Source organism: Mustela lutreola, chromosome 1, assembly GCF_030435805.1.
Source record: "Mustela lutreola isolate mMusLut2 chromosome 1, mMusLut2.pri, whole genome shotgun sequence".
NCBI classification, from domain to species: domain Eukaryota; kingdom Metazoa; phylum Chordata; class Mammalia; order Carnivora; family Mustelidae; genus Mustela; species Mustela lutreola.
The window spans coordinates 26,183,013-26,208,497 of record NC_081290.1 but is presented as its reverse complement, the minus strand read 5'-3'; the positions used below and the strand labels follow the sequence as shown (position 1 = coordinate 26,208,497).

The following is a 25,485-nucleotide window of genomic DNA, read 5'->3' as shown; positions in this document are numbered from 1 at the left end:
AATGTCAAGTGGGACAGTATGTTCCGAAGACATATGCTTTCCATAAGACAGTCTGGGCTCCGGAGTCCGCTGCCAGAACCTTGGAAGGATGGATGGAAAGATGAAAGGGAGACAAAGAACTGTAACAACAAAGGACAATGCCCCGGGGCCAACGAGTTGAGCGAACACTGGGTTTGGGACACATAAAAAGGTCCCATTAATGTTTTGGTTTCTGTTTAGATTTACTTTTCGATACCAGACTTTCCTTGTAGAACAAGCCCCGTGGGCAGGCTATTGGGAGGCGGAGTCTTTGGAAGTCTTTTCCATCAGCATAACACATTCCTTATAGTCAGGCCCACACCGCAGCGTGTTCCCGGTGTAAGGGACAAGGAAGAGGGCAGATGTGAGCTGTCGCCAATGCGCAGATTAATAAAGCGGGCGAGACTCCCTGTTCTTTCATTTTCTGAGCCTTTGCTGGCTGAGATTTCGGACGTGGGTTCTGGTCAGAGAAAACAGTTTCCCTCCACCATCCATACACCCGAGCCTATGCAGGTCCAGGCTTCGGGCACTTTCTCTGCAGCTGTGGGCTCTGAGAGCTCTTGCAGTCCCAATTGGTTTCGGTGAGCGGGGGTTTCCTCCGCTTCCCTCCAGGAGTCCTGGGAATCCTGCTGCTGATTCTCCTCCACTCGGCTTCTCTGCACGTGTGACTCCTTGGCCCCCAGCCCCAGCAAGGGTTAGGCCCCCATGCTCCAACAATGGCGGAGCCTTCGAGAAGGGGGCGAGTGCGACAGGAACTTTGGCCTTAAAGGGCACTCGGCCCTGAGGAGAGGGGTGCCAACTCTGAAGATGGGTTTGGCAATGGCTTTTCTCCCGAGCGCGGCCACCACCGCTGCCCAACACTGTGCTGCAAACTCAGTTATCCGTCCACTCAACAAACACTTAGTGAGCAACAACTACAGGGCCCCACGAGGCTCCAGGCCTCAGGGATGTCAGGATGTGGCCATGAGCGGACCAGACCAGCGGCTGGTGCAGAATTTCTATTTCTAGGCAAATAGAGGATGAGGAAGTACCCAGCACTCCGGTGAGGAAGGAAGCTGGGAAGGGCTCTGCAGGAAAAGAAAGCAGGGCATGGGGCGAGCGGGACACGATGTGACACGGAGAATCTGCGAAGTGGGTAGAAGCTCTGTTTTACAGCTCGACACAGGGAGGCTTGAAGGGCTGAGTAAGTCGTTCCCAGTCTCAGTGAGCTGGACGGTGAAGACTAAAATCCAAGTTTCTCTCACTGCAGAACGAAGCGCCTTCCACAGCTCCCCATTTATAATCAGATCTCCAAACCTAAAGCGTTCTTGCTAGCTTTCCTCTCTCAAGGCCGAGCTTCTCATTCCTTAGCAGCCTTGACCATTTAGCAGGTTCCTGCTGGAACCTACCTCACCGAATCACGTCGCAGACGGTCTCCACACGGGCAGCAACACTCCGTTGTTCAGCTTGACCTCCCTGCCACAGCTGCTGCAGTGGGTGCCTTCCTCTTTCTGGAAACTTCCCCCACTCCCTCAGTTTCTCTCCTGCGCCCCTGGAGTCTCCCTTAGAGGGCTCGGCTTGCTTGACCTGCTCCGTGACAGGCTGTGTCCCTGACTGCTCAGGCCTCTGCCCCTGCTCTTCTTCCAGACGCCCTTCCTGGTGACCTAGGCCCTGCCCACGGACCATGGCTCACCTGCCCCCATGGCCCCAGATTGCTCCCATCAGCCCAGGCCCTGTGGGGCTGCAAAGCGAAACTCTCAAATGCGAGTCCTCTTGCTCTCCATTCCGCTTCTCCGTCAGAGAGAATGTTAACATCGTCCCTGCAGTCACCCCACACCAGGCCAACGACCCCAGTGGTGTCTTCTCATCTTAGCAACACCCTGTCCTGGGGAACCTGCCAGCATGGCACCCCTGCCCTCACACCCCCTATCCTGCTTGAGCTCTGGAAATCCTCATCTGCCCGCCATCCCTCTGCAGCCCGATGCGGGTCTGGCCACACGTCCCCCCTACACTCGCTGCTGGAGTCACCTTTGTAACCTATAAACTTATTATAGATTCCTAACAACCATTCAATGGCACCTCAGTGTTCTGGCAAAATTCACACCTCTAGCCGTCCTGATCTGGCTTTTGCCTCCCTCTTTGTCTTCACATTTTTCCATTCCCCGTATCCACCCTCAGCTCTGGCCACCGGGAACCGCAGCATGGGTCGCTTTGTTTCTAACTCCCACGGCACTGATGGCACTCCACTCTTCTGGGAGGTTCTCTTTGACTCCCGGTCTGACTCCCCCTCCCTTGTGCCCTCGCGTTCCGTCTGGCACACCACTTCTCTCTCCTCCCTGCGGTCCTCCATTTTCCTGTCCATCACCCGCAGGCCACACAAGGTGAGCTGGGCCAGGGCAGGTGGGCTATCTGGTTTGTCCCCATGTCTTCCCTGCCCACAACAGGTGCGAGCACACAGAAGAGGCTCTGGATAATTGCTCACAGGCAGACGAAGTTCGTTGACTGCCCAAACCAAGTTTTTGCTTCGGTTTAATGATTCCAATTATGAGACCCCATCTCACTAGAACTGACGGGTCATATTTAGCTGGTGGTAGACACAAAGTAACCTCACTTCATAGGAGGAAGCACAGTTAAGAAGAAGGAGATGGAAACCATGAGGATAAATAGTGTCGTGAACAGGAATTCCAGGACGTGCGGTGAGTTAATCAGGAGACACCAAATGCCGAACTGTTCACTTCTCGTCAGAAATGCCACTAAGTGTAACAGCTACACCAACAGTCCATCTCTCTGTCTTATTTGCTTATGTAAACAAGGATGAGCTGGACGAGATGACCCACAGGCACATCCAGCTCTTACAGTCCAAGGACCTGGCGACCAATGTCACCTGAGGCTCATTATTTTTGCTCTTCATCTCCCTGGTAGCCTTCACCCCCTCCTGCAGGCACTTCCGTCCCACACATGAACAGTCTCCTTTACCCCCATGGTTGTGGAGTGTACACCCAGCAGCTATATGGTTGCCCGTCAGCCATAGCTGACTGCTTTGGGAGAGGGCGGCAGACTTCAGTTGGGCCAATTCCAGATCCTTCCCGGGGAATCAACACATTTGACCTAAGACAGCTGAGGCTCAGTCAAAGCTGAGCTCTTATTTTTCTTTTTTTCAAGATTTTATTTATTCATTTGAGAGAGAAAGAGAGAGAGAGAGAGAGACAGAGAAAGACTGCATACATGAGCAGCAGGAGGGAGAAGCAGACTCTCCACAGAGCAGGGAGGCCGACATGAGGCCCGATCCCCAGACCCTGAGACCATGTCTTGAGCTGAAGGCAGACGCTTAACCAACTGAGCCCCCCAGGTGCCCCAAAGCTGAGCTCTTAAGAAAAGCCAAGGGCCATGGCATCATGACCCAGCCATTCACTCAACGAATACTTAGCGAGCACCCGTGCTATGTCGGCCCTGGTGCTTTCCATCTTCTGCAGGCCAGAGCGAGTCCCAGAGAACTGTCTGGGTTCCTGATAGCTTTTCCAGGTCTCAGTCCCCATCCTCCCTGAGGCCCACCACACGGCTGCCCCAAGCTTCCCAAGACCCTCTTCGGTCTTCACCACAAATGGATTCACAAGAAATGATGAAGTCGTGCATTTTGTTGGTATCTTCATTGCAGCTGAAAGAGTTTCAATTATGATCTCTTTTCACTACCAGCTTCTCAGGGCCTGCCGAGCAGCTTTTCCATCTGCCCTTGCGGGCCCAAGGTGACGGAGCTCTCATCTCAATTCAGAAAAGGGCCCAGAGGTGAGCACCGGGTCTTCTTTGAGTCTTTTTCCTAAATCTTTTAATATTTTCCAATTAAGCATGGCCACATAGGAAATGGAACAACAACAACAAAAACCTTCTTAAAAAACATAGATAAAAGGAGGTAAAAGGGCCTCACGCAATTTCATTAGATAAAACCTACCCTCCTCATGCCAATTCCAGCAGAGAAAACATCTTGGCAAATCATGTCCTTTAGTCAAAACAAGTTGGGGGCCAAACACATGGAGTAGATATAAAGTCTATTATTTTCAGGAGACTGAAATCCAAACCACAAATTCCAGAAATGCATTTTTAAAAGTGCTGCCTATTAGACATGCTAGTTTTAAATTAAATTAACGTTGAAGCACGAGGGGTAAGGTATGTTTCGATTTATTTATTAGATCACTATCAAGCTTTCCCGTAAGGAGATCAAGGTGCTCTGTGCACAAGCATCTTGGAGAAATGCTTGGTTGTTTGAAGAATGTCAGGCTCTGCCAAAGCTGTCTCTCCCCAGTTTGATAGTCCCCCTGCCTTCCTCCAGGGCATTGCCCTTTGAAGCCCACAGCTTAATGTGGGTAACCACAAGTCTATCCTCTGTTTGACGAGTGTACGTAGCTGACGCGGAACACTGTCTCAGAACCATCCGAAGAATGGTCTTGTGGGCACACTCGCTCTTCTCCCCAGCTTGTCTGCTTTACCTTCTAGGGCCTGACATAGTGAACCCAGCAGAGGAAAGTCCTGTCGTGTCTTATCACGCAGGAAGGTTTTGTTTGGTTGGTAGGTTGTTGATTGGTTTTGAGATTATACTACTAAAAAAAAAATTATGGCGAACAGGCAGGTGTCTCGTTATCAGAGCTTTTCTGGGAGCACTTATTTTGAAACCAATGTCAAGAGCACCAGAGAATTTTCTATCTTCTAGCATGGAGGGAAAACTCTCAGAATCTGCCACATGCTGTCCTGTCAGGCTGGACAGTCAAGGGCATATTCGGTCCCAGTGCAGACTGTGTTTTCCAAAAGTGGCCATGACAATAATTTCTGCTCCTCATGTTCCTGCTCCCTTTCCAAGAGGAGAAGAGTGTGTCCCCTCTCCTTGAACCCAGCTGCGTACGTGTAACTGCCTCGACCAACAGAGCACTGTGGATGGGACGCCACATGACTTCTGAGGTTTCTATCTGGCTCTCTGTGAGGACGCTTGCCCTTGACCACAGCCGTCATGTTGTGAAGGAAGCGCAGGGTGACAAAAAGGAACCTCGTCCCCTTCGCTCACGGGCCAGGCTGGGCTACCAGCTGATGGGCAGCATCAACCTGCTGGTACGCATCGGTGCCATCTTGAAGGTGAATCGTGCTCTGTTGAGCTCTGCCCGGAGTCCAGATTCATGAATGAAATCAGTGACTAATAGTACGTTAAGTCAGTGTTTTGGGATGGCTTCTTACGCAGCAAGAGATAACCAGAACAGAACAGGGGAGTTCTCTGGACAGCCTTTATGGAGGAAAGCACATGAAAGCAATGCAGGAAGGAGATGGTAACAAGTTGCGGTAGGACGCAGAGGAGGTTCGGACTTCAGTCAGGGCAAACTGCAGTGGCCTTGACTTCTCTCGCACAGAGTTTTGGTTTGAGGCAGAGACTCTTGTTTAAACACACATCTTGCAAGCTCTTCTCTCCACGGGTCTTAGAGCAGAGTACAACACACTCTTTCCTGATGGCTTCCCTCCATCTCAAAGACAGAGCTCCTTGGGAAATCGCAGTTAGTCCTCAAGGCCCTACTGACCGTTCTTCTTTACATTTTATCCCATTTGTTTTGTTCAAGCCCTGAATGCACGAGCCAGAGGTAATGTTTCTTTTCAAGTTCCACGGTGTCGTGGGAAGAGTCAGCCATGGAAGCCCATGTAGCAACAGAACAAAACTCCTCTCCTTTGGGGTGGCGGGGTGGGGAGGGTTTTGTGCCCAGCCCGCCAAGATTCTTCCCAGCCCCTGCAGACTGATGACATCCCCTGGCAACTGAGAGCAGAGCCTGGCAGCTGGGGGCTGAGGAGCGGATTCCGACAGCTGCTGGGAAAATACAAATTCTTCCTTTTTCTGAAATGCATTACTTGGGAACTTCCCTTTGAGATCAGTCTCAAGGGGCCAGAGCATTTCTTCATGAGTCCCAACCCCAGGGATAGGAAGTCAGAGAGACACAGCAGCCCAGGATGGCCCCAAGCATCTTCCTAGGCAAAAATCCTCCTTAGGACAGTAAAGCTTCTTGTCAGAGACAGAGCTGCAGAAAACACTCTGCAGAGCGTAAAAGGGGAATTTAAAAATGTGATGTGTCACAGTTCATGAAACAGTAATGGAAAACGCAAGCCGATCGTCTCCCACAAGGGAGGCTCCATATTGACCTGATACTTGCAAAGTCCAGGAGCATAGGAAAGGCACTGTGCCCTCAGAAGCAATATAATTTTTTGTTTCAGCCAATTTGGTCACAGGACCCATTTGCTAAGAAGAAACAGTTGTCTCTGCAGGACACCGCTGGCCAAGAGCGAGACAGAGGGTCTTGCCTGCACTGTGTGTCTTCGCTGACTGCAAATGCGTCTGGTGAGCAGAGAGCAGACAGGCTGGAACCTTCACTGTGCCCCCAGCCAACCACAGAGGCAGTGGCCTGACTGGGGAAGCACATGGGGCCTGTGGAGCCGGCCTCAGATCTCCCTGCTTGGGTCCTGGAAGCCCACACTTGTCATTTTAGCCTCTTGTCAGGGCGAAGTCCAAGCTCATGAGGGAAGGAAGAGGGTACTCAAGTGGAGAAGGGTTTGGAAACCATGTCTAGTCTGGAAGTTTCTATACAAACTAGCCATCGTGAAGGGCTACTGGACAACCTTAGGCTTACATTCTACAGAGGAGTCCCCACACACTTTTAAGAAGCTGATCTGTAATACATTATATACTAAAAATAAATATGTAGGGCACCTGGGTGGCTCAGTAGGTTAAAGCCTCTGCCTTCGGCTCAGGTCATGATCCCAGGGTCCTGGGATGGAGCCCCACATCGGGCTCTCTGCTCAGCAGGGAGCCTGCTTCCCCCCACTCTCTCTCTGCCTGCTTCTCTGCCTACTTGTGATCTCTCTCTCTGTGTCAAATAAATAAATAAAATCTTTAAAAATAAGTAAATAAATAAGTAAATAAATACGGGGAAAATCCATCTGGCACACGGAGTAATAGGCAGTGCTAATCGGAGGCAGCAGGAAGGAGACCCGGGCAGCCCCTCCAGCCCACTTAACTGCTTTGTCTAGAGTCTCATTGTCTGGTTTCTGTCCTCTGGCTGTTCGAGTGGACCAGTTTTCCTGGCATATGCATTTATTGAACTCTGAAAGGCCAGATCTTCTCTGTAGATTAATCCATGATTTCAAAGACGCTTTGAAGTAGGCAAAACATTCTGTTATTTCCAAGAGTTATTACGACTGAAATCCTGGCATAGACTAGGAGGCCAGCCTGTAATCTTGTTTAGATCCTTTTAAATTTAGAAACTTTATAGTGAGTTAAAAATAGATCTCATTTGTGTACTTTTCCTCCTTTTTCATCCCCATGGCAAAGGCTGTTCAGTCATTTTGACCTCTCCTTGATATTAGCCAGAGAAAGTCTAGCCATTGGCAACTGGGAGTCCACGAGGCGAAAACGAAAGTGTTTTGAATGGATTTGGGGGTGATGCGAGTCATGGGACTGAGTCATTCACTACTCTACAGAAGTTCTAGAATTAAGAGCAAAAGACCATCATCAAGACCTGTGACTAGCAGACGGATTAGGTGAAATGTGAGCCAAGGAGGAGAAACGTTCTCATTCGTGTTATCCTAGGGGGCTCGTATCCTCATGTATCCACTGAAAAAACACCATAGCGCTTAGGTCAAAAGAAGCTGGCTAAGGCTGGAAGGTCAGGTTGCTTATGACCCAAGTTAAATAAAGATGGCACTTGATTTCAGAAGAGCCCAAACACCAGAGGTTGTCCTATATGGTCTTCCTCAGGGTGAACTGGTGGCAGCATTTTCATGCCCAGCAAAGACAGCAAGCCAGACAATCAGGATTACTTTACCTTCATAAACATGCTGAATCCAGTTTTAAGGAGGTCAGTGAGGCCTGAAGACATGTGTTCAATATCCACTGGGTCTGGCCTCTCAGGATTAAATATTTCTTCCACAACCTGCTTCAACAATGGCTTGTAGGATGCCTGGAAAGACAAAATACTGTGTTATAAATTAAAGGGTTTGTTTGGTTTGTCTGGAGAGATGATAGCTTTATCTGCACCAAATGAAGCAAAACACGTTTATTTTGGAAACTGAGCAATGGCTATGACTTTGTGTGTATGAAAAGGCAACTATAACAACATTGGGGTTTTTTTTGGGTAAATTTCAACCTAATACCCTAATGCCATTTTTTATTCTTCTCCCCTTCTACTAGCAAGTATCTCTTGTCAGAGCTGTAATCCTAGTAGGACTACTTTTTAAAAATCTGGGTTTAAAGTGACAATTTTGGGGCACCTGGGTGGCTCAGTGGGTTAACCCTCTGCCTTTGGCTCAGGCCATGATCTCAGGGTCCTGAGATGGAGCCTCACCTGGGGTTCTCTGTTCTGCAGGGAGCCTGCTTCCCCCCTCTCTCTGCCTGCCTCTCTGCCTACTTGTGATCTCTTGCTCTCTCTCTGTCAAGTAAATAAATAAATAAATAATCTTAAAAAAAAGAAAAGAAAGTGACAATTTTATATATGAAAAATACAGGAAAGCAAAGTATTGTCATTTGACACAGACATGAAGATGGTCTCCAATTTTCCTGAACATTCTTAGGGTTATGCTCCCCTCTGCTAGGAACTGGCGTGTTTTCATATGATGTATTGCCACGATCCAAGCCTAATGCAATCCCTTCTTCCTCTATAGAGCTCAACTCCAAGTAGGACTTGGCCAGAAAACAAAGCCATGATGCCAAACAGGAATGTGGCCAAGGTCAGGGCTTAGAAAAAGCAGGCCATGTGGTACGAAAGAATTCCAGCAGAGTGAAGTTGATGTTGATTTGCTACGGCGCCTACAGTCTGATCAGTGGTGCATCTCTACCTGTCCTCACGATATTTCTGTTTTGGACTAGGGCACTTTCTGGGCATGTCCTCCACTCCTCGTGCCTTGTTCTTCTTCCTACCAAGCTCTTCCTCATCCTCGGTTTTTCCCTTCGCACCAGCTGACCGCCCTCCTCCCAGACCTGCTCTGTCTCCGCTCTCCAGTCCCGCAGGGCATGTGAGTTTGGAGCACGAATGCTGAGAGAAGAAACACTGTATCCTCTCCACGCACTCGGGTGATTATTACTGCCTTGGAAGAGCCAGATTCCCATGGAGCCAGATGTTTTGAACTCTTTGGCTCTTGGCCTTGGCCAAATCTGTGACCTGACCCTAGCAAGCTCTAGAATTAAGAGCAAGAGACCATCATCCAGACCTATGACTGGTACACGGATTAAGTGAAAATGCTGAGGCCGTTGGATGAACTGACTTCATCTCTGGCTTCACCTTGCTTTCCTTATAGTCATTTTTTTTTACTATTATTTTCCCTTTATTCCAACTTTCTTCCTTAAAATATTTTAGGAAAAAGCAGGGTCAAACCATCAAAATAAGAAGCAATTATTTAGGGGCACATGGCTATCTCAGTCAGTAGAGCGCATGGCTCTTGATCTTGGGTTGTAGGTTAGAGCCCCAAGTTGTGTGTAAAGATCGCTTAAAAATAAAATCTTAGGAAAACACTATCATTCAGCTAGAATGTCAGTGCCTCTATCAGGGATAAAATGCAGGGAGAAGTAGGAACTGTTCAGCCGACAGGTACAGCCTTCATGTTCATTAGTCCAACCGACTCCAGACCCCTGTACACCCAGGGATCTCACAGGTAAATACTCATGAAAGGTAGAGCACTGAGCAGGAATACCATTAAGACAGAAGAAAAAAAAAGCAAACTCTATGATTCAACCTTCCCCATTCTAAAGCTGTATTAAGGGATTTTAAGGAATTTTAAGACCCTCATAGATTTGCTGGTGGGCGTGCAAATTGTTACAATCTGCGTGGAGAGCAACTGGGCAGCTCCTATCACTATTACAAGTGCATTTGATGTGGCAGTTCCCGCCTCTAGGAATTTATCCTATCAATATGTTAACATATGCAAATGAAACCTATAAAAGGCCACTGCCATTGTTTGTAATAGCAGGAGACTGGAAGCAACAAGTGCCCATCAGAAGCAGCTGGGGAATAAATGGGTCACGGCCACAGGAAGAAATGGCACGGAAGCTAAGGGAGAAGCTCTGGGGTTGATCTGGCAAAAAGCAGAATAAAGTGTGGGTGGAAACGGCAAGGTGAGAACAGAGCGTGTGTTGGGCTGGCATTTATGTAAAATGTGTTCCAGGGGATTTGGAAGCTTGTATCTGCTGAAATGTACAGAAGATTAATTGTGATGGGATTTACAGAGACTGCCAGGAGCAGTGATCCCGGAGTGGAGAGCAGGGCGAGGGAAAAGGGGGGGGGGGTGGGGCCGTTGGGGGGGGTGCATTTTAATATATCGCTTTTCCAAAAACAGTTAAAACACCACGGCAAACAGCAAGAATGGTGTTTTTTGTTTGTTTGTTTATTTCATTTTTTTTTTTTACTTGTTAAAAATTAACAAATTATTTATGCACGGAAGAGACTGAAGTAAAGCCCTCCAGAATGTTAATTAGGGCTATGTCTAGATAGGTTCTGGGAGTAGGGGACATTATTTTTTCTTTGGCCAAATGTTCTAAAGTTCACAGGTATACTTCTGGAATCTTAATAGGATCCAATAAATATTTTCCATGTTAAAGAAAAATGGGGTCATGGAACGGCCTCTGAATTTTGCACATCATCGTCTCTAAGTAAACTGTCTCGAGAGCCCTTCTGTCATCTCAGCCTTTCTGGACATTGACTCTCAATGTAAACTTTAAACTGTTCTCCAAAGAGAAGTCCTTTGACCAAAATTCTGCTCCCTTATCAGCATTTCCTCGACACTCATTGACTTTTTCCTTGGTCCTTGCAGCCTGGTACAGCCCGGTAACAAAGTAACAAAGTTCTGGACAATGGGATGTAAGCAGGAGGGTAGTGGGACTCGAATGCTCCTTTTTCAAAAGAGAAAAGGCTGCTCTTTCCCTTTCTAACCCTCCTGTTTAAGCCGTTAGCTCTCAGATCTTTGTGACTTGCAACTGAACGAAATTCTGATACAAAGTGCAAAGGGAAGATAAAGAAACTGGGGTGCTGGGTGGCTCAGGCAGTTCTCCAATTCTCTAGCTCAGCTCAGGTCTTGATCTCAAGGGTCGTGAGTTCACACCCCACGCTGGGCTCTCTCCTGGCCAAGGAGTTATGTTAAATAAGTGAGTAAGTAAGTAAGTAAGTAAAGGGCCGTGTCTTCCTTCCAGGAGCTTACATTTATTTAATGTATTAGCCTGTATGCAGATATCTAGAATAACTTGAAGTGGAACCCCAGAGAAATACATGTAGGCTGTCATGATTAAGAGAGGGGAGAGTATGTTCCCTAACCTACAACAAACACAACCAGGTTGTTGCTCTCCAAAGGATGTGCTTCCTGCCAAGAGGAAGAGTTGTGATGGGAGAAGGAGCTCAGCCACAGGAAAAGTCTATCATCCAGCTAAAATGCTAGACTCAGTAACTCCTCCGTGCAGGGGGCAGTGGGCTGGGGGTGATGCTTCTCTCCAGCGCAGCCTCTGGGGAGTGGGTCAAGGGAAAGAAGGAAGTGCAGGGGGGCTGGGGATCCTGTCCTCTCCCTTGCTCCACTTTTTGCGAAGCTCTGGACAACGAAGCACCCAGTTCAAAATACCCACTGAGCTGGGGTCCCCCGTGGGGGTGAGCAGAGATTTGCAAGGCCTAGTCCCTTACTACCTTCATTCTTGGGATTTTGCGATCCTTGTATGCCACTGGGGAAGGTTGTAAATCCTTTTTATTTTTATTTTTCTCAAGTATGGAGGTTACATTTACTGAGAATGAGGAAAGAAATCACAACTTCCCTACAGAAAGTAACAGATAACAAACCCATCACATAATCCAGAACAATAACATAATTGCTCTCATTCATTAACTGCCTGACCTAGCTCCGTGATACTCATTTCTTAGATTTTTTGGCTGCATTCTCTCGGATTATCTTTTCATTTGACAGCAATGTGGAAAAATCATCTGCTCCAGAGATGTGATTAAGCTGTTGTCTCTCAACTCCACGCGCTGTCTTCTGTACTTAGCTCCGAGACGCTAGACCGGGTAGCCTGCCACCAGGGGGCACTAGAGGGAGAGTGGCGGCAGGAAGTGAGAGATCATGCTCTTCCCCATTCAATTTGCTGTTCCCACCAGCATCACCCCAGCAAGGGCTCCTCACCACTGGACACCCCCCCTTCTCTCGACTTAGAAGTCACAGAATCCAATGAATTACCTTCCTGGTTTAAGCCAGTTTGAGCTTTTTTTCTTGCCTTTTTTGTTTTCACTTGTAACCAAAAGCACACTAAACCACATACTTTACCAAAGGGACATTGATAGGTTTTCCCACTTACATATATAGAAAACCTCTAATCCTTTACTAAAACAGCTAAGCACAGAACAACGGACTAACATTGTCCATTTAAAGAGCACAACTTGAGAAAGACTTTCTCAGGCATAAAAGCAGTACTGGCCTCATGACCTCTTCCCAAACACATTTCTTAGTTTTTCCAATGAGGATTTTCATGACGAGAACCTTTGGCTCCTTCCTCTCAGCCACGGAGGTTGGTCCCAAATCATGTGACTGAAATCTGATTGGAATGCCGGGCTTTAGCAATGGCTTCTTAGATGAGAAACCTCTGACTGTCATGGAATTTTCTATTTAACCAGAAGCCACTCACCTCTTGGCAAAGGACCACATAGAAGGTGGTGATAGGGGAGAGATGTCTTCCCCTGGTGCTCTACTCAAAGTTCTCCCCCATGTTAGGGACAGCTGGGGGGGGAGAGGGGGGATCAGTTGTATGCTTTCCTCCGACATTAAGAGAGTTAGGCAGAGTCATTTAATTTTCCTAATCTAACATTCTCTGTCAGTACACCTTTGGGGGTGGGTTGGAGAGGAATGAAAAACACCAACAAATTCATTCTTTCCTGTTCTTGCTGGTCATTTATTTCTCGCTTATATCACATTCGGGGTATGCTGACACTAGGGGGTCTCTGCCCTACACAACTGTACAGGTACCCAGGTTCCTCCTGTCCATTGGTGCCTCATTCCCTAGGGCACCGGAATCCCACATGGGAGCTCTGTGTCTCATCAGCAGGTGCACGAGAGCAAGCATGGAGGATTTCCAGACAGATTTTATGCGCTCAGCCTGAAAACGATCTGTATCACTTCTACCCATTGTTCATTGGCCGGAATTAGTCACAAACCTACATTTACTCACAAGGGAATCTGGAAATTGTGGTCAAACTGTGCCCAGGAGGAAAGGGAAATGGACTTCAGGGAACATTGTCTCTGACACAGACACACAGTAAAGTCTGTACTGTAACATTAATATGATTATTTCTTTAACTGGCAAGTTGCCTGTTATAGGCAAAGGATTATTAAGCCCTTTCCCCCCTCTTCTGCATAAGAATTTGACCTTTGGTTAACTTTCTAGCTCGGTTTCCATGGTAACCTGATAAGAGAAGAATGTCAAACTGTAGCCAGGCAAGATGGCTTATGATAAAATTGACCCCTGCTTAGTAAATTGCATTAGATTGGAGAGAGCTTGAAATATTGGCCAGAAAGCCAGAGCTCTGGGCTTCTCTGGGCTCGATGACTCTTGTATAACTGGGCATGTCCCTTGGAGGAACACTGGGAGCTATGTCCACAGACTTGTTGCAGAGAAACTGGCTCCTAGAGGATATGAAGTTTTTAAGCCAGGAGACTCCTGCCCCCAAACCTCTCTAGATGTGAGTCTAGTTCCTTCACTTCGGAGCTGTTATCTTGGGACCAAACTGGGTAGCTCCTGGGTGACAAGGACCACTCCAGGGAAGAAACACGCATGCGACCCCCTCATGGCTAGCTATGCTCCTGTCCTGGGAAGACTGGTGCCAAGTGGGGCTTTGACCCCATAGCTGACTAACCCATTAGGCACAGAAGGCACAGTGCCTAGAGCCCACAAGACTTTTAGGGGTCCGTGGAAATGTACTAGTTTAAAATCAGAAGGAAACAAACGAACTTTTAGAGCAAAGATAATGTTCTGATATAGAATATTGTCTCTGTACCAATGTAATTGTACCATATAATTTTTAATATTTTTTTTAATAGAGGAAGAGGTCCATAAAGGCAAAAGTGAGTAGGATTATGAAAATCATAATGTGGCCCTTTATGACAGCCTTATGAGGATAGCCAGAAAGTTTGGTAGAGCCTAATGAGATCCCTAGATTGGCATTAAATGTGAAAAAATTGAAGTTTCAAAAAACCTGATCTTATACCAAAGCTTTCTCCTTTTCCTTTAAATGGCCAGTATCTCTTCCAGAACAAACTGGACTTTTAAAAATACTACAGTAAATCAAAATATGAAGATTAAAATATTTGTGTTTATGTCTCTGGTTACTCTTGTGGTAGATATGTGATTAGGTCTAGAAGATTCTTTTATTGACCTGATTCTAGGTTTTGAACACAGGTACTGAGGATAATAGTTTCTGATATTATACATAAGTCAAGAGAAAATTTCTAGAAACGAGTCTAGACTCCAACATCTTCCTGAATTTGGTGCATCTGTAATATAGCCCAAGATAATCAGTTTGCAAGAAAACCTGAGTTGTTGCCACAGCTATATCCCCTGCTGCCCTTGGCTTTGCTGACTGGTGTTGGTGTGGCCATGGGCCCTCTCCATCCTAGGTGCTTCTCCCTTTCCCACAAAATTGGTTCGAATACTCTTGTAGAGAGAGGGTTCATTTTGTCTCAGTCTATGACGGTATAGAAAAACATCTGTTCAAAACTGCTGAGAGCTTTGGTTGTTCCATGGCTCATTTATTTTTATTTTTGGCTTTACTATCACTGATTTTTCCCCCCCTTTCATCTTCTTAAAGGAAATAGTTTGCTCTGCAGATTATTTTTTTTTTTTAAAGATTTTATTTATTTATTTGACAGAGAGAAATCACAAGTAGATGGAGAGGCAGGCAGAGAGAGAGAGGGAAGCAGGCTCCCTGCTGAGCAGAGAGCCCGACGCGGGCCTCGATCCCAGGACCCTGAGATCATGACCTGAGCCGAAGGCAGCGGCCTAACCCACTGAGCCACCCAGGCGCCCTGCTCTGCAGATTAAAAAGTGGTTCATTTGCCTATCTGTTCATCCATCTATCCACCCATCCATCCTTCCTTCAAACCAGAAGCAGATTACTTTGTAAAATTTTGAGTGTAGTCTCTTCAACTTCAATGAAAAAAAAAAAAAAAGGGCAAAAAACTAAGCCCAAAGCTATTTACTAATTTGCTTGAGTTCACATAGGCAGTTAGAAGTGGGGTACAGGACAGAGCCAAGTCTCCTGACCCCCAGTTTTGTCCCATTTTGTGTTGCTTCTTTCCAAAGGGGTACTAGCAGGTCTGGAGTGAGGAAGACAGAATCAGGAGGAAGAGGAAGAAGCGAGCTTAGCACTTGGAAAAGAACAGCGAGGATCACTGACAAAGAGACTGCGCCTGCAGACTGTTCGAGAGCCATAATTCACCAGGCACCAGATGAATGAGGCCTCCTCGGGCACCCCTGGCTCTAAATACTCTTGTTCTGCCAGCCAGAGGCCCAGAAGACAGTAGGCATCCGTGGAAAACTTCCCCCAGCAAGCCCAGCACAGCACTTGGAGGCTTCTGCCAAAGCAAGTCATGCGAGAAGTCAGACAGTATTTTGTCTGAAAGGGCCCAGAAGTTCTTCGCCCTGAGACATGGGCCTAATGGCCTCCTGATGCCCCAGCTGAGGATGAGCGGCACATCAAACGTTTAGGGAGGAGGTTAAGCCTCCCGTTAAACTAGAACATTCGCAGTAAGAAACAAAAGCATAAGACTTGCTGCACAGGCAAAACTGGGGGCTTAGCTTTCCACTCAACACAGTCCAGGAACAAATACAAACTTTCCAGACCAACGGGCGTCAGCAGTAAGCCCTTACTATCCAGAGCAGCTAACAGTGCAGTGGCTTGAAAATGACTCCCCTTCGATGGGGCCCATCCCCTAGTCAAGGAAAAGGTGAAATGCTACAAAAGAGCACAAAAAAGAGGCCCATTTTGTCCTTGACTGCAACTGTTGCAGCAAAAGCTTACATAGTGTGGTCTTTGTCGGCTCCTATCCTAAGAGCTTTGCATGTATGAACTCACCTAATCATCTGAGCACCTTTCTGAGAGGTATGGTTATTATTCACTCCTTTGTGCAGTGGAGGAACTAGGCACAGAGATGTGAAGTCACCTGCTTAAGGTCACACAGTAGATAGGGCTCTGGACCTTTGAACTCAGTGCTTCTGTGCTCAGCTGTGAACCCATGTTGTTGTTAAATTCCATCTCACTAAGAATTAAGAGCATTAGAAATGCCATAGTGGGTAAGAATCACAGTCCATCTGTCCATCCATCCATCCATTCACCTATCCAGCCACCCCCTAGGAAGCACGCACTGAGCAAGGCTCTGCAGAAACCCCACGGTGAACAAACATGGATGCCATGCCCAGCTTTGGTAGTCTTCTCTGCAAGTCAAGAGCTTGCATCAAGAGCTCACGATCCCCACCATGCCCACTCTCCTGGCTGCAGCAGGGCTGGTTTCCTTGGAGAGCCAGGTGTGCAGTGATCTTCTGGGATCATTTCTGGAGATGCAGTCTGGACCCCCCTCTTCCAGCTCTCCCACAGACTTTATACGAACATGACTTCTTGTATGAAATCATGTTCTCCTTGAAATGAAGAAAGTGATGTCTGCTTTCTGGGCTGTGGCTGATACACTTTCCCAAAGGGCTAAAGGACAGAGGTCAAAGAAGAGATGCCTCAGATGCGAGCAGGTGCAACAGGAGTGGTTCTGGGAGGCAGCTTGAGCTCCGGAGTAGGAGAGAGGGGAGCTAGGAGGGAGCACGGGGCAGGTAGGGGCCCCGGGATCCAGGGGAGAGAGCCTAAATTCGTAGCACTGGTCAGAGCTGGAATAGGAATCTGGGGCTGGGCCAGGTCTAGTGCCTTCCTGGGTATCCCAGTGAGCCCAGAACATCTCAACTAGATGCTGTGTAGAAACTGCATGGAGCGACATAGAAAACACACTCCCCTCCTTTCCCTGCCCGCCCCTACGGGAGCCTCGGGGATGAGAACCACGTTGGGAGGAGGGCTGCCCAGTCAAGGCCCACCTTCAAAACTAGACACAGCTGGACTCTGAATCTAGTCTCGACATTTGCCTTTTTCTCATTGTACATACTTTGCATGCCCCCAAATCCTCTGAAATATGATAAAAACACATGTATTGCATGTCACATGCTTGACAGAATGTTTTATCCCCCCACCTAATGGATCATAAACCTCTGTTTTAGTCTGAGCTCTCCAAGAAGCAGAGCCTGAGCCAAGGATTCACATACAGTTCTGCTAAGTGCACTTGGATTTGCCTCATTCATTTTAATGGTCGTACATTTCAGAGCATGTGTCTAGATCATTATTTACTAAATCACTTTAAGATACACACATAACTCCCTACCTTGCCCCTACTTCCCACTCATTGACATTTAGGATTTTCAGTGAAAGGGTCGATGTCATTGACTCACTGTAGGAGAGTATATGTGACAAAGGAAAGTTCATTTTCCAAAGGCAACGGCTGCAGGACAGGGTTCTCAGTCTGGAGAAATGGCAGTGTTGGCAGCACAGAGATGAAGTCTAGAAAATTTATCACTGTCCTTATCATGCCCAAGATTTATGGCTAACGCATGTTTGTGCAAATTTGGCTAAATTAGTCACAATGATGATTGTAAAACTGAAAAGACCTTATTAATTGGTGGTTTGTTTGCACTTTGCCAACTATAGCAGCCGCTTGCTTCTTGACATTCTTTGGTCTAAATATCATCATAAATCACCAGTTCTCTGTCTTCTAGAACTAGTCCCTACTCCTGTATTTAAGACTGGTGATTTTTTTTTTTAACAAGTAGACTACATACAATGAATGATCTGAGTGACTTTATCTGTATTTTGTGGTGGTAGTTTCTCAGGTCATTGAACAAAGGATGGGAATTGACATTACTAAGTTGAGAGCCAGTTTCCAAGGTCTTTCATATGTTGGTGGGTGATTTCCGATGCCCATCAGCACCATCAATCAGTACTTCTAGAGCCTCCATGAGCTCCATGGTGTAGTGGGGAGGTGGTTTCGTAATGGCAGCCAAAACCTGGCATCTGGTCCTGGCCACCCGTGCGTCTGTGGCAAGTCACGTGGCCTTCCTGGATCTCGGGGTAATAATGCTTCCCTGGCTTACTTCTTGTGAGGATCAAAGGACAAGCCCAATCGGGGGGCACCCTTCAAGGTATCGGCTACTATAGGAATATATGGGAGGAAGAGTCTGGATTTGGCTAGGCTACTCTCGCAGATAACCTTAGCTCTTGTCTATATGCCCACCTTAAAAGGTCAGCATCCTAAAGCTGAACCCCTTGCTATAGCGGAGTCTCCACCAACAGCACATTCAGCACCTCAAGCAGCTGTAGCAAACAGAGTGGATTTTGTTGAGATCTCATGGGGGACATGAAGGAGAAGACACTGGCACACTCCCCTAATGATCTTTCCCACCAGAAACATCTGTTCTTCCTTCATAGCTATCTTCGGCCACCAGGAACCTTAGCTGTGTCTCCATCCTTGTCCAACAGAGACTGCCCAGCCTCCATGATTCCAGCCTTTCTTCACTCCTTAAGCTTCCTTTTGGGTCCCTCTGGGGTCCCTCCCTCACCGAGCTTATAATCTTGGATTCCCATACTATTGTCATACTCACTGTTCAAAATACCTTTCTAAAAGTTCCCCCACTGCCCTTAGGAAGTGGTGGGGAAATTTTAAACAACAAAGGTTTTGCTGTCACGAACTTCTTTTTTCCTTGCCATAGCATGATGAGGTCATCTTGTTCTAATTTTTCAGAATGTTTAGGGAGCGCTAAGATCTAGAAACTTGGGAATCACAGAAGGCCAGCCCCTGGCCTGCACCCATAGCAACTAGGGCCCAACGAAGTAAATGGACTTGCGTATGAGACAGCTACAGAGAAATGGCTGGCCCCCATTCCAGTGCATCAAGCCTGTAAGTGCACACGAACCAAGAGGCTTTCACATCCAGAGGAACCCAGAACTCTGAACTGGCAGGGGACTTGGTGTTCACCTAGAACAAATCCCTCGTTTTAGAGAGGCTAAGATGGAAATTTCATTTGGCAGTCCCTGAATCCTAAAAATACAACACAGATTCGATGGTTACTTTCAGGCGTATGTACTTGCCTGGTGGGTATGATTTCCAGGAGCATATACAGACTTAAACTGTTTCATGAGATTCCGAGCTCCGGCGATATCCTGAAGTGAGGCGAAGAGCTTATCTGCAGCAATTTTGGATTTCTGAAATGTCAGCGTCATTGAAGAGTCACAGCCTGAAACAATCCAGAGAGATTTTCTTGGGTGAACACATCTTTAAATTAAGTTTTAATCATGGAGGCTTGAGCTTGAGGTAACACAGTTGGATTTTCTTTTTCACCCTATTTTACCCCTGGCTGTTCCCCAACTGGGTGGTTTTAATCCTCCACGAGCGATGGAACATACCAAGTGTAAATGCTTTTGACAGAAGGAGAACTCAGAATTTTCTGGGATGGTGGCCACTGGCTTCAATGCCCACACTATAGAAGCTTCACAGAACGAAAGCTCCCCAGGTCTAGTATCCTCAGAACTTAGCTTTGGGAAAATAGGAAGAGACACCAAGAAAAGTACCAGACAGTGCTGTGATGAACCCCTCTTACTTGAATCCCACCAACAGTTCCCAGAAAATACAAGAGCAAGACTGAGAGATGCTAGAGCTGTGCTGGGGACAGATCTTGCTGGGACGGGTGTCTGCCTAATGCGCTCACAAAGCATTTGCGAGCCTTTCAAAATGCAGCCATTCAAAGTTGGGAACACACAAAGAGGGCCTAATATGAAGACTGTTCTCAGCAATGATTCTATTTTTCTTTGACACTTATAATAGCTGGATTTATTCTCTATCTTGTTAGAAGCCCATTCAGAAGAGAAATGATTATGGATAAGTCAGAAGTTTCAAAAAAAAAACAGATTCAAGATGAGGTTTTGGGTGGTCTCAAATACTCAGATACGTTAACACATTCATCTGCATAGCACCCTTATGAGATAGGAGCTATCATTTCCCCCATTTTGGGGATGCAGGAAGCAAGGTACAGAGTGGTTAGGAGACACCCCCGTGAGCAGAGGCTGGCAATGCTCTGCCCAGATGTGCTCATTCACCCTGGACATCACCGTAGGTTTGGGGAACAGTTCTTGTGTACTCTGCTTCTGACCTCAAGTAGCTGCCTGACTATCTATTTGCCTCTGTGTTCCTGTCTCTGTCTCTTTTCTTGTCTGTGGGCTTCTTCTGGTTGTAGAAGCATGCTTGGCCTTTGTGTGGGGCAGACTGGAAGTCCTAGGAAGTCGGCATTCATTGGAACAACCCAGCTTTCTCATTCCCTGGTGAGACAATTCTGAATTGTGGTCTTCAGGGCCTTTGCTCAGTCCCAGAAGGATGGAGCCCCACAATGATAACTCACTCATTAATGACCCTCTATTGGCTTTCCTTCCCTGTCTCACTTCCCTACTTCCTGACTACACTTCCTGAAATATATTTCCAAATACAGTACTTGCACCCAAATCCCTCTCACTGGACACCAGGACTTCCAAGGCGTTCAAACACACATGACCTGGATCCTTCTTTGGGAGTCTATAATTATTGGGGGGAACAGCTTTGTTGAGCTATAATTCATATACCATACAAATTAAATGCCATAAAATTAAAGTATACAACCCAATAGCTGTTAGTCTATTCACATAGTTGTATGACCATCATGACCACAATTTCATTTCAAAATATTTTTTAATCACCTCAATAAGAACCTCCATACTTGTGAACTGTCACTCCCCTTTTCCACTCTCCTCCTGGTCCCTGGCACTACTAATCTGCTTTCTGTCTCTACGGATCTCCCATTTCTGGACATTTCATATAAATGTCCTATAAGACCTACGATCTTTTGGGACTGACTTCTTTAATTTAACATAATGTTTTCAAGTCTCATCCAAGTTGTAGTATACATCACTGCTTCGTTTCTTTTTATCGCTAATATTCACTGTATGGATATACCACATTTTATAGACGTGTTCCTCAGTTGAATGCATTTTCACATTTTGGCTATTCCGACTAAGGCTGCTAAGTTTTATACATTTTTGTCTACACATACGTATTCATTTCCCTCGGATAATATCTGGGAGTAGGATTGTTGCCATAGAGTTGGCAACTCTGTGTTTAGCCTTCTGAGGAACTGCCTGGCTGTTTTCCAACATGACCCCACCATTTGGCCCTCTACCAGCAGTGTAAGACGGTTGTGATTTTTCCACATCCTCAACAACGCTCATTGTTACCCTTCTTGATTGATCCTAGTGGATGCGAAGTGAGGAGATGTTTGTTGATTTTGACAGGGAGAAATGGCTTTTAGGAAGCAGAGGTAGATCCAAACAAGGTAAAACTAAAATGGAGCGTATCTAACGTATATAGGAACATTCAAAGGCGCCTGACTCACAGCCAGGTGGCATGTGAGTACTTGAACTTGTACTCTTAATGACTGTGGATCATCATCTGTAATTACTCTTTAAGGGAGGGCAAAATGCTGAGCTGTCTTTACCTCCAATACATCTGACATGAATGTGTGAATGTCCCTACACCAGTCAGTCGATTGCCTAATTCTCCAGGCACCTCCTGGACGTCCAACAATTCAGTTCACTTGGGACACTAACTACACAGCATTAGTGTAGACCCCACAGTTTAAAGGTTCAGGTCCATTTCAGATGTCAGTTGCAGGTCCCAGATGGCCACCTGCACTCCCGACAGATCACCTACCCTCTGAGGGTTCCCATGACCCCTTCCTCAGGTTTAATACTTTGCTAGAACAGCTCACAGAACTCAGGAAACCACCTACTCTACCAGAAAACTTTACCTACTGTTGCCAGTTCATTGCAAGGGATACAACTCAGGAAAAGCCAAATGGAACAGATGCACAGTGCAATATCAGGGGGAAGGAGCCCCCTTCAGGCACTCTACCTTTCCAGCACCTTGATGTGTTCACTAACCCAGAAGCTCTTCCGATCCTACTGTTTAAGAGTTTTTATGGCAGTTTCATTCCATAGGCATGATTGATTAAATTACTGGCCGCTGGTGATTGATCCAATTTCTAGCCCCTCTCTCTTTTCTGGAGGTTGGGGGGATGGGGATGAAAACTCCCAATTCTCTACACACATGCTCTTGTTTTTCTGGCAAAAAAGCCCCCCACCCTGAAGCTGTTAGGAGCCCCAAGCCCTTAGTCATCCCACTAGCATAGAAGACATTCTTATCACCCTGGAGATCCTCTAATAGTTGTATGCCAGGAACTGGGGACGAAGACCAGTATATATATTTATTTTTGTATCCTAAAAATTCTCTGATTGGTCTTTAACTCCTGGTTTCCAGAAAGGTCCAACTTGTGACATTAAGAAAAAAAAAAAAAAAAAACATCAGTGTGGTCAAGCACAGTGAGACGAAGCCTCCATGTTCAGTGAACTGTGGAGAGGGGGAGGGGAGGCGTGGAGGGACGTCAGGAGCTCATGTGATCTCCTGAGAACTCTATGTCAAGCTTTGTGGAAAGGAGAAAGTGTCAGTTTCTGAGAAACATGTCCATAACCACCTCCTGATTCTTACAGAGGCTCATAACCAAAAAGCGTTAAGATCCAAAGGTACAGGGTATGTGCTGATGCCACACCCTGCTTACCCTTAGCATCACAGCCCTAGCGGAGACAGACCAACTAGTGCTTTAGTCAATAAGCAACCAGGAGAAACCCTGGAAGGTTCTGGATTCTCACTCATTCATGTAGCTTCTTCCCCTAAACTCTCAGCCTGAGCCATTTAAAATATTGGAAATCATATCAATTGTATCTAAGTGTTGTGTTGGACATTCTGTACCAGATTTTCAAGTAAAAAAAAAAAAGGCAGGAAAAATGAAGATGGTCACTTGTTCTAATACCACACAAATGTTTCAATTTCTCTAAAACACAATTCAGCTAGAAGGCTAATTTTTTTTTTTTTTTCTGAGAGAGAGAGAGCACATAAGCAGTGTGGGGGAGTTGGAGCAGAGGGAGAGAGGAAATCTTTTTTTCCCTTAAAGACTTATTTGAGAGAGAGAGAGATAGCTTGAGCAGGAGGAGGGACAAAGGGAGAGGAAGAGAGAGACTCTCAGGCAGACTCCCTGCTGAGCATGGACGGGAGGTGGGGCTCGATCTCAGGACCCTGCCCAGAAATCCAGAGTCAGCTGCCTAACCTTCGCAGCCACCCAGGTGCCCCTCGGCTAAATTTTTTATTTAAAGTAATTCATTTTCTTTCTTTCTTTCTTTCTTTCTTTTTTTCTTTTTTTTTAAAAAATATTTTATTTATTTATTTGACAGAGAGAGATCACAAGTAGGCAGAGAGGCAGGCAGAGAGAGAGGAGGAAGCAGGCTCCCTGCCAAGCAGAGAGCCCCATGCAGGACTCCATCCCAGGACCCTGAGATCATGACCCAAGCCGAAGGCAGAGGCTTAACGCACTGAGCCACCCAGGTGCCCCAAAGTAATTCATTTTCTAGCTAATGGAAAGATTCATCCAATCTTTCATATGGTCTATTTCAATTTTTTGGAGAGTAACATAATGTTCATCTAATAGGCTGAGTGGAATAGAATTGTCTACTGGATTATAGATTACTGAAATTTATAGATAATTCGTGGAAGTTGGGGACTGTACATTGAAATTAATGTGTAATTGCAGAGAGTTAGGTCCACTGTGGAACAGATTGTATGATAGGAACATTTACAGATTACTGGTAAATTAAACTCCAAGGAGCCCAACAGAAAAATAAGGCTATCACATTGTTGGAAGGAAAATAAAAAGTCCTCAATGTACAAATAAAGTAAAGCTTCCCTGAAAAATAGTCAATTCTCCTCGTTGTCCAAATAAAGTGCACACGAGCTGCTTCCAAAGCATCAACTCTTCCCAACGTGTCTGGTGTCCTCAAGCCAAGTGTTCCACAATGTCCATGTTTCTGCGACACCAGGCTGGTCTCTGAGCCTCCTTCATATTTCTATCAGTCCTCACCAAGCAGAATTTATACTCACTTACCCAAAACCTATAATGAAAGTTTCTCACACACACACACACACACACACACACACACACTCTTTAGAAATGTGAATCAGAGAAGATAAATGACTTGTGCAAGATCACATCACCATTGCAGGCCACGTCAGGGTTCCAAATGTCCCGCTGATCACAGACCTGAGCTCCTCCATGTCCACTGCCACCTGCCATCCCAAGTCTCCTCTGGGCATGCAGCCCACTCTGGATTTGTGCTAGAATCAATACCTAAAGATGATATGAGCACCAAAGCTCTGAAATGAGATGATTTTTTCTGGGACAAGAGAAGTCTCCAGAATCACGGAGCGCTCCCTATGCCATCTGCGTGCCCGGTGCTATGCTAGCAGTTTGTACATCTTCGCTTATTGAATCTCCACAGAAACACAATGAGGTAGCTACTGACAGCATTCCCACTTTACAGACGGGGAAACTGAGCCCTCGCGAAGGTTAGCAACACAGGGGCCACTCAGCTAATAAGTAGCAACGCTGAAGGTCAAAGCCTTGCAGTCTAACTCCAAAGACGGTCCTGTTAGCCTCTCTAGTCCATTGCCTTTCACATGTGCTGAGGCCACATATATCAAAGATCAATGAAATTCTTAATTCAGCCTTAACATCGAAGAAATGCTTTTAAACCAGAGTGGGTAGCAAAGGCCTTTCTTCTCGGCCTGGCCCTCCAGGTGGATGTTAACATTGCAGTTTGCAGTCATGCCCCAGGCTTGTCTTTTGTAGCCACAGAAGGTGTGAGGTCTCCCAGTCCGGCTGTTTACCCTCCTTCGGATCTTTGCTCTGTAAGGCGCTGTATTCAGTTACCTCTAATAAGCCCCTGACAGCCTGTTCCATTAAGCCAGCTTATGAGATAACAGTGTTTTGTAAGGGGACTCAAAGTGTACAATTCCAGTCAATTCTCATTTAATCCACTTAGTTAAATAGATAATGAAGCAGAAGCCGATCCTAGCCCTTCGCCAAGCATGATCTGTGAACTTCAGTTGCTACGTCTTGATAAGGGAGGCCCCTGGTCCCCCAGGGCCCCCCTGTGTTCTTCTGAAATGGGGAATGACTCATACCCCTGCCAGTTCTTTCTCTGGAGGGCTTGGGGAGCTCTCGGGCAGGGGTCCAGTTACTTCTCAGAGCAACAAAATAGGGCTCTTGTGTCCGTGCCTCCCCCCTCCTCTGTTCCCTTCTCCCGTCTCCACTTACTGAAGTCCCTTAACTTCAGCAGGGAGAGAGAGAACAGTGGTTTCTGTGGCTCTGTACACGGCAGGGACCCACATCTCCAGCCACGACGGAGAGAAAACGGAGCAAGGCTGACCAGCTAACCCTCCTCCCGGGATGGCTGGGACGCTGCT

At 46.6% G+C, this 25,485-nt stretch overlaps 1 protein-coding gene across 1 annotated transcript in view; it reads right to left on the bottom strand.

Moving 5' to 3' along the window:
* Nucleotides 1-25,485, bottom strand: part of SCFD2 (sec1 family domain containing 2) — a 441,403-nt gene that overhangs the window by 16,422 nt on the left and 399,496 nt on the right. The window contains exons 6-7 of the mRNA XM_059161521.1: nucleotides 19,200-19,345; nucleotides 7,839-7,973 (exon numbers count right to left, since the gene is read on the bottom strand). Coding sequence (XP_059017504.1) covers nucleotides 7,839-7,973; nucleotides 19,200-19,345 — 281 coding nt within the window. The remainder of the gene's footprint in view (nucleotides 1-7,838; nucleotides 7,974-19,199; nucleotides 19,346-25,485) is intronic.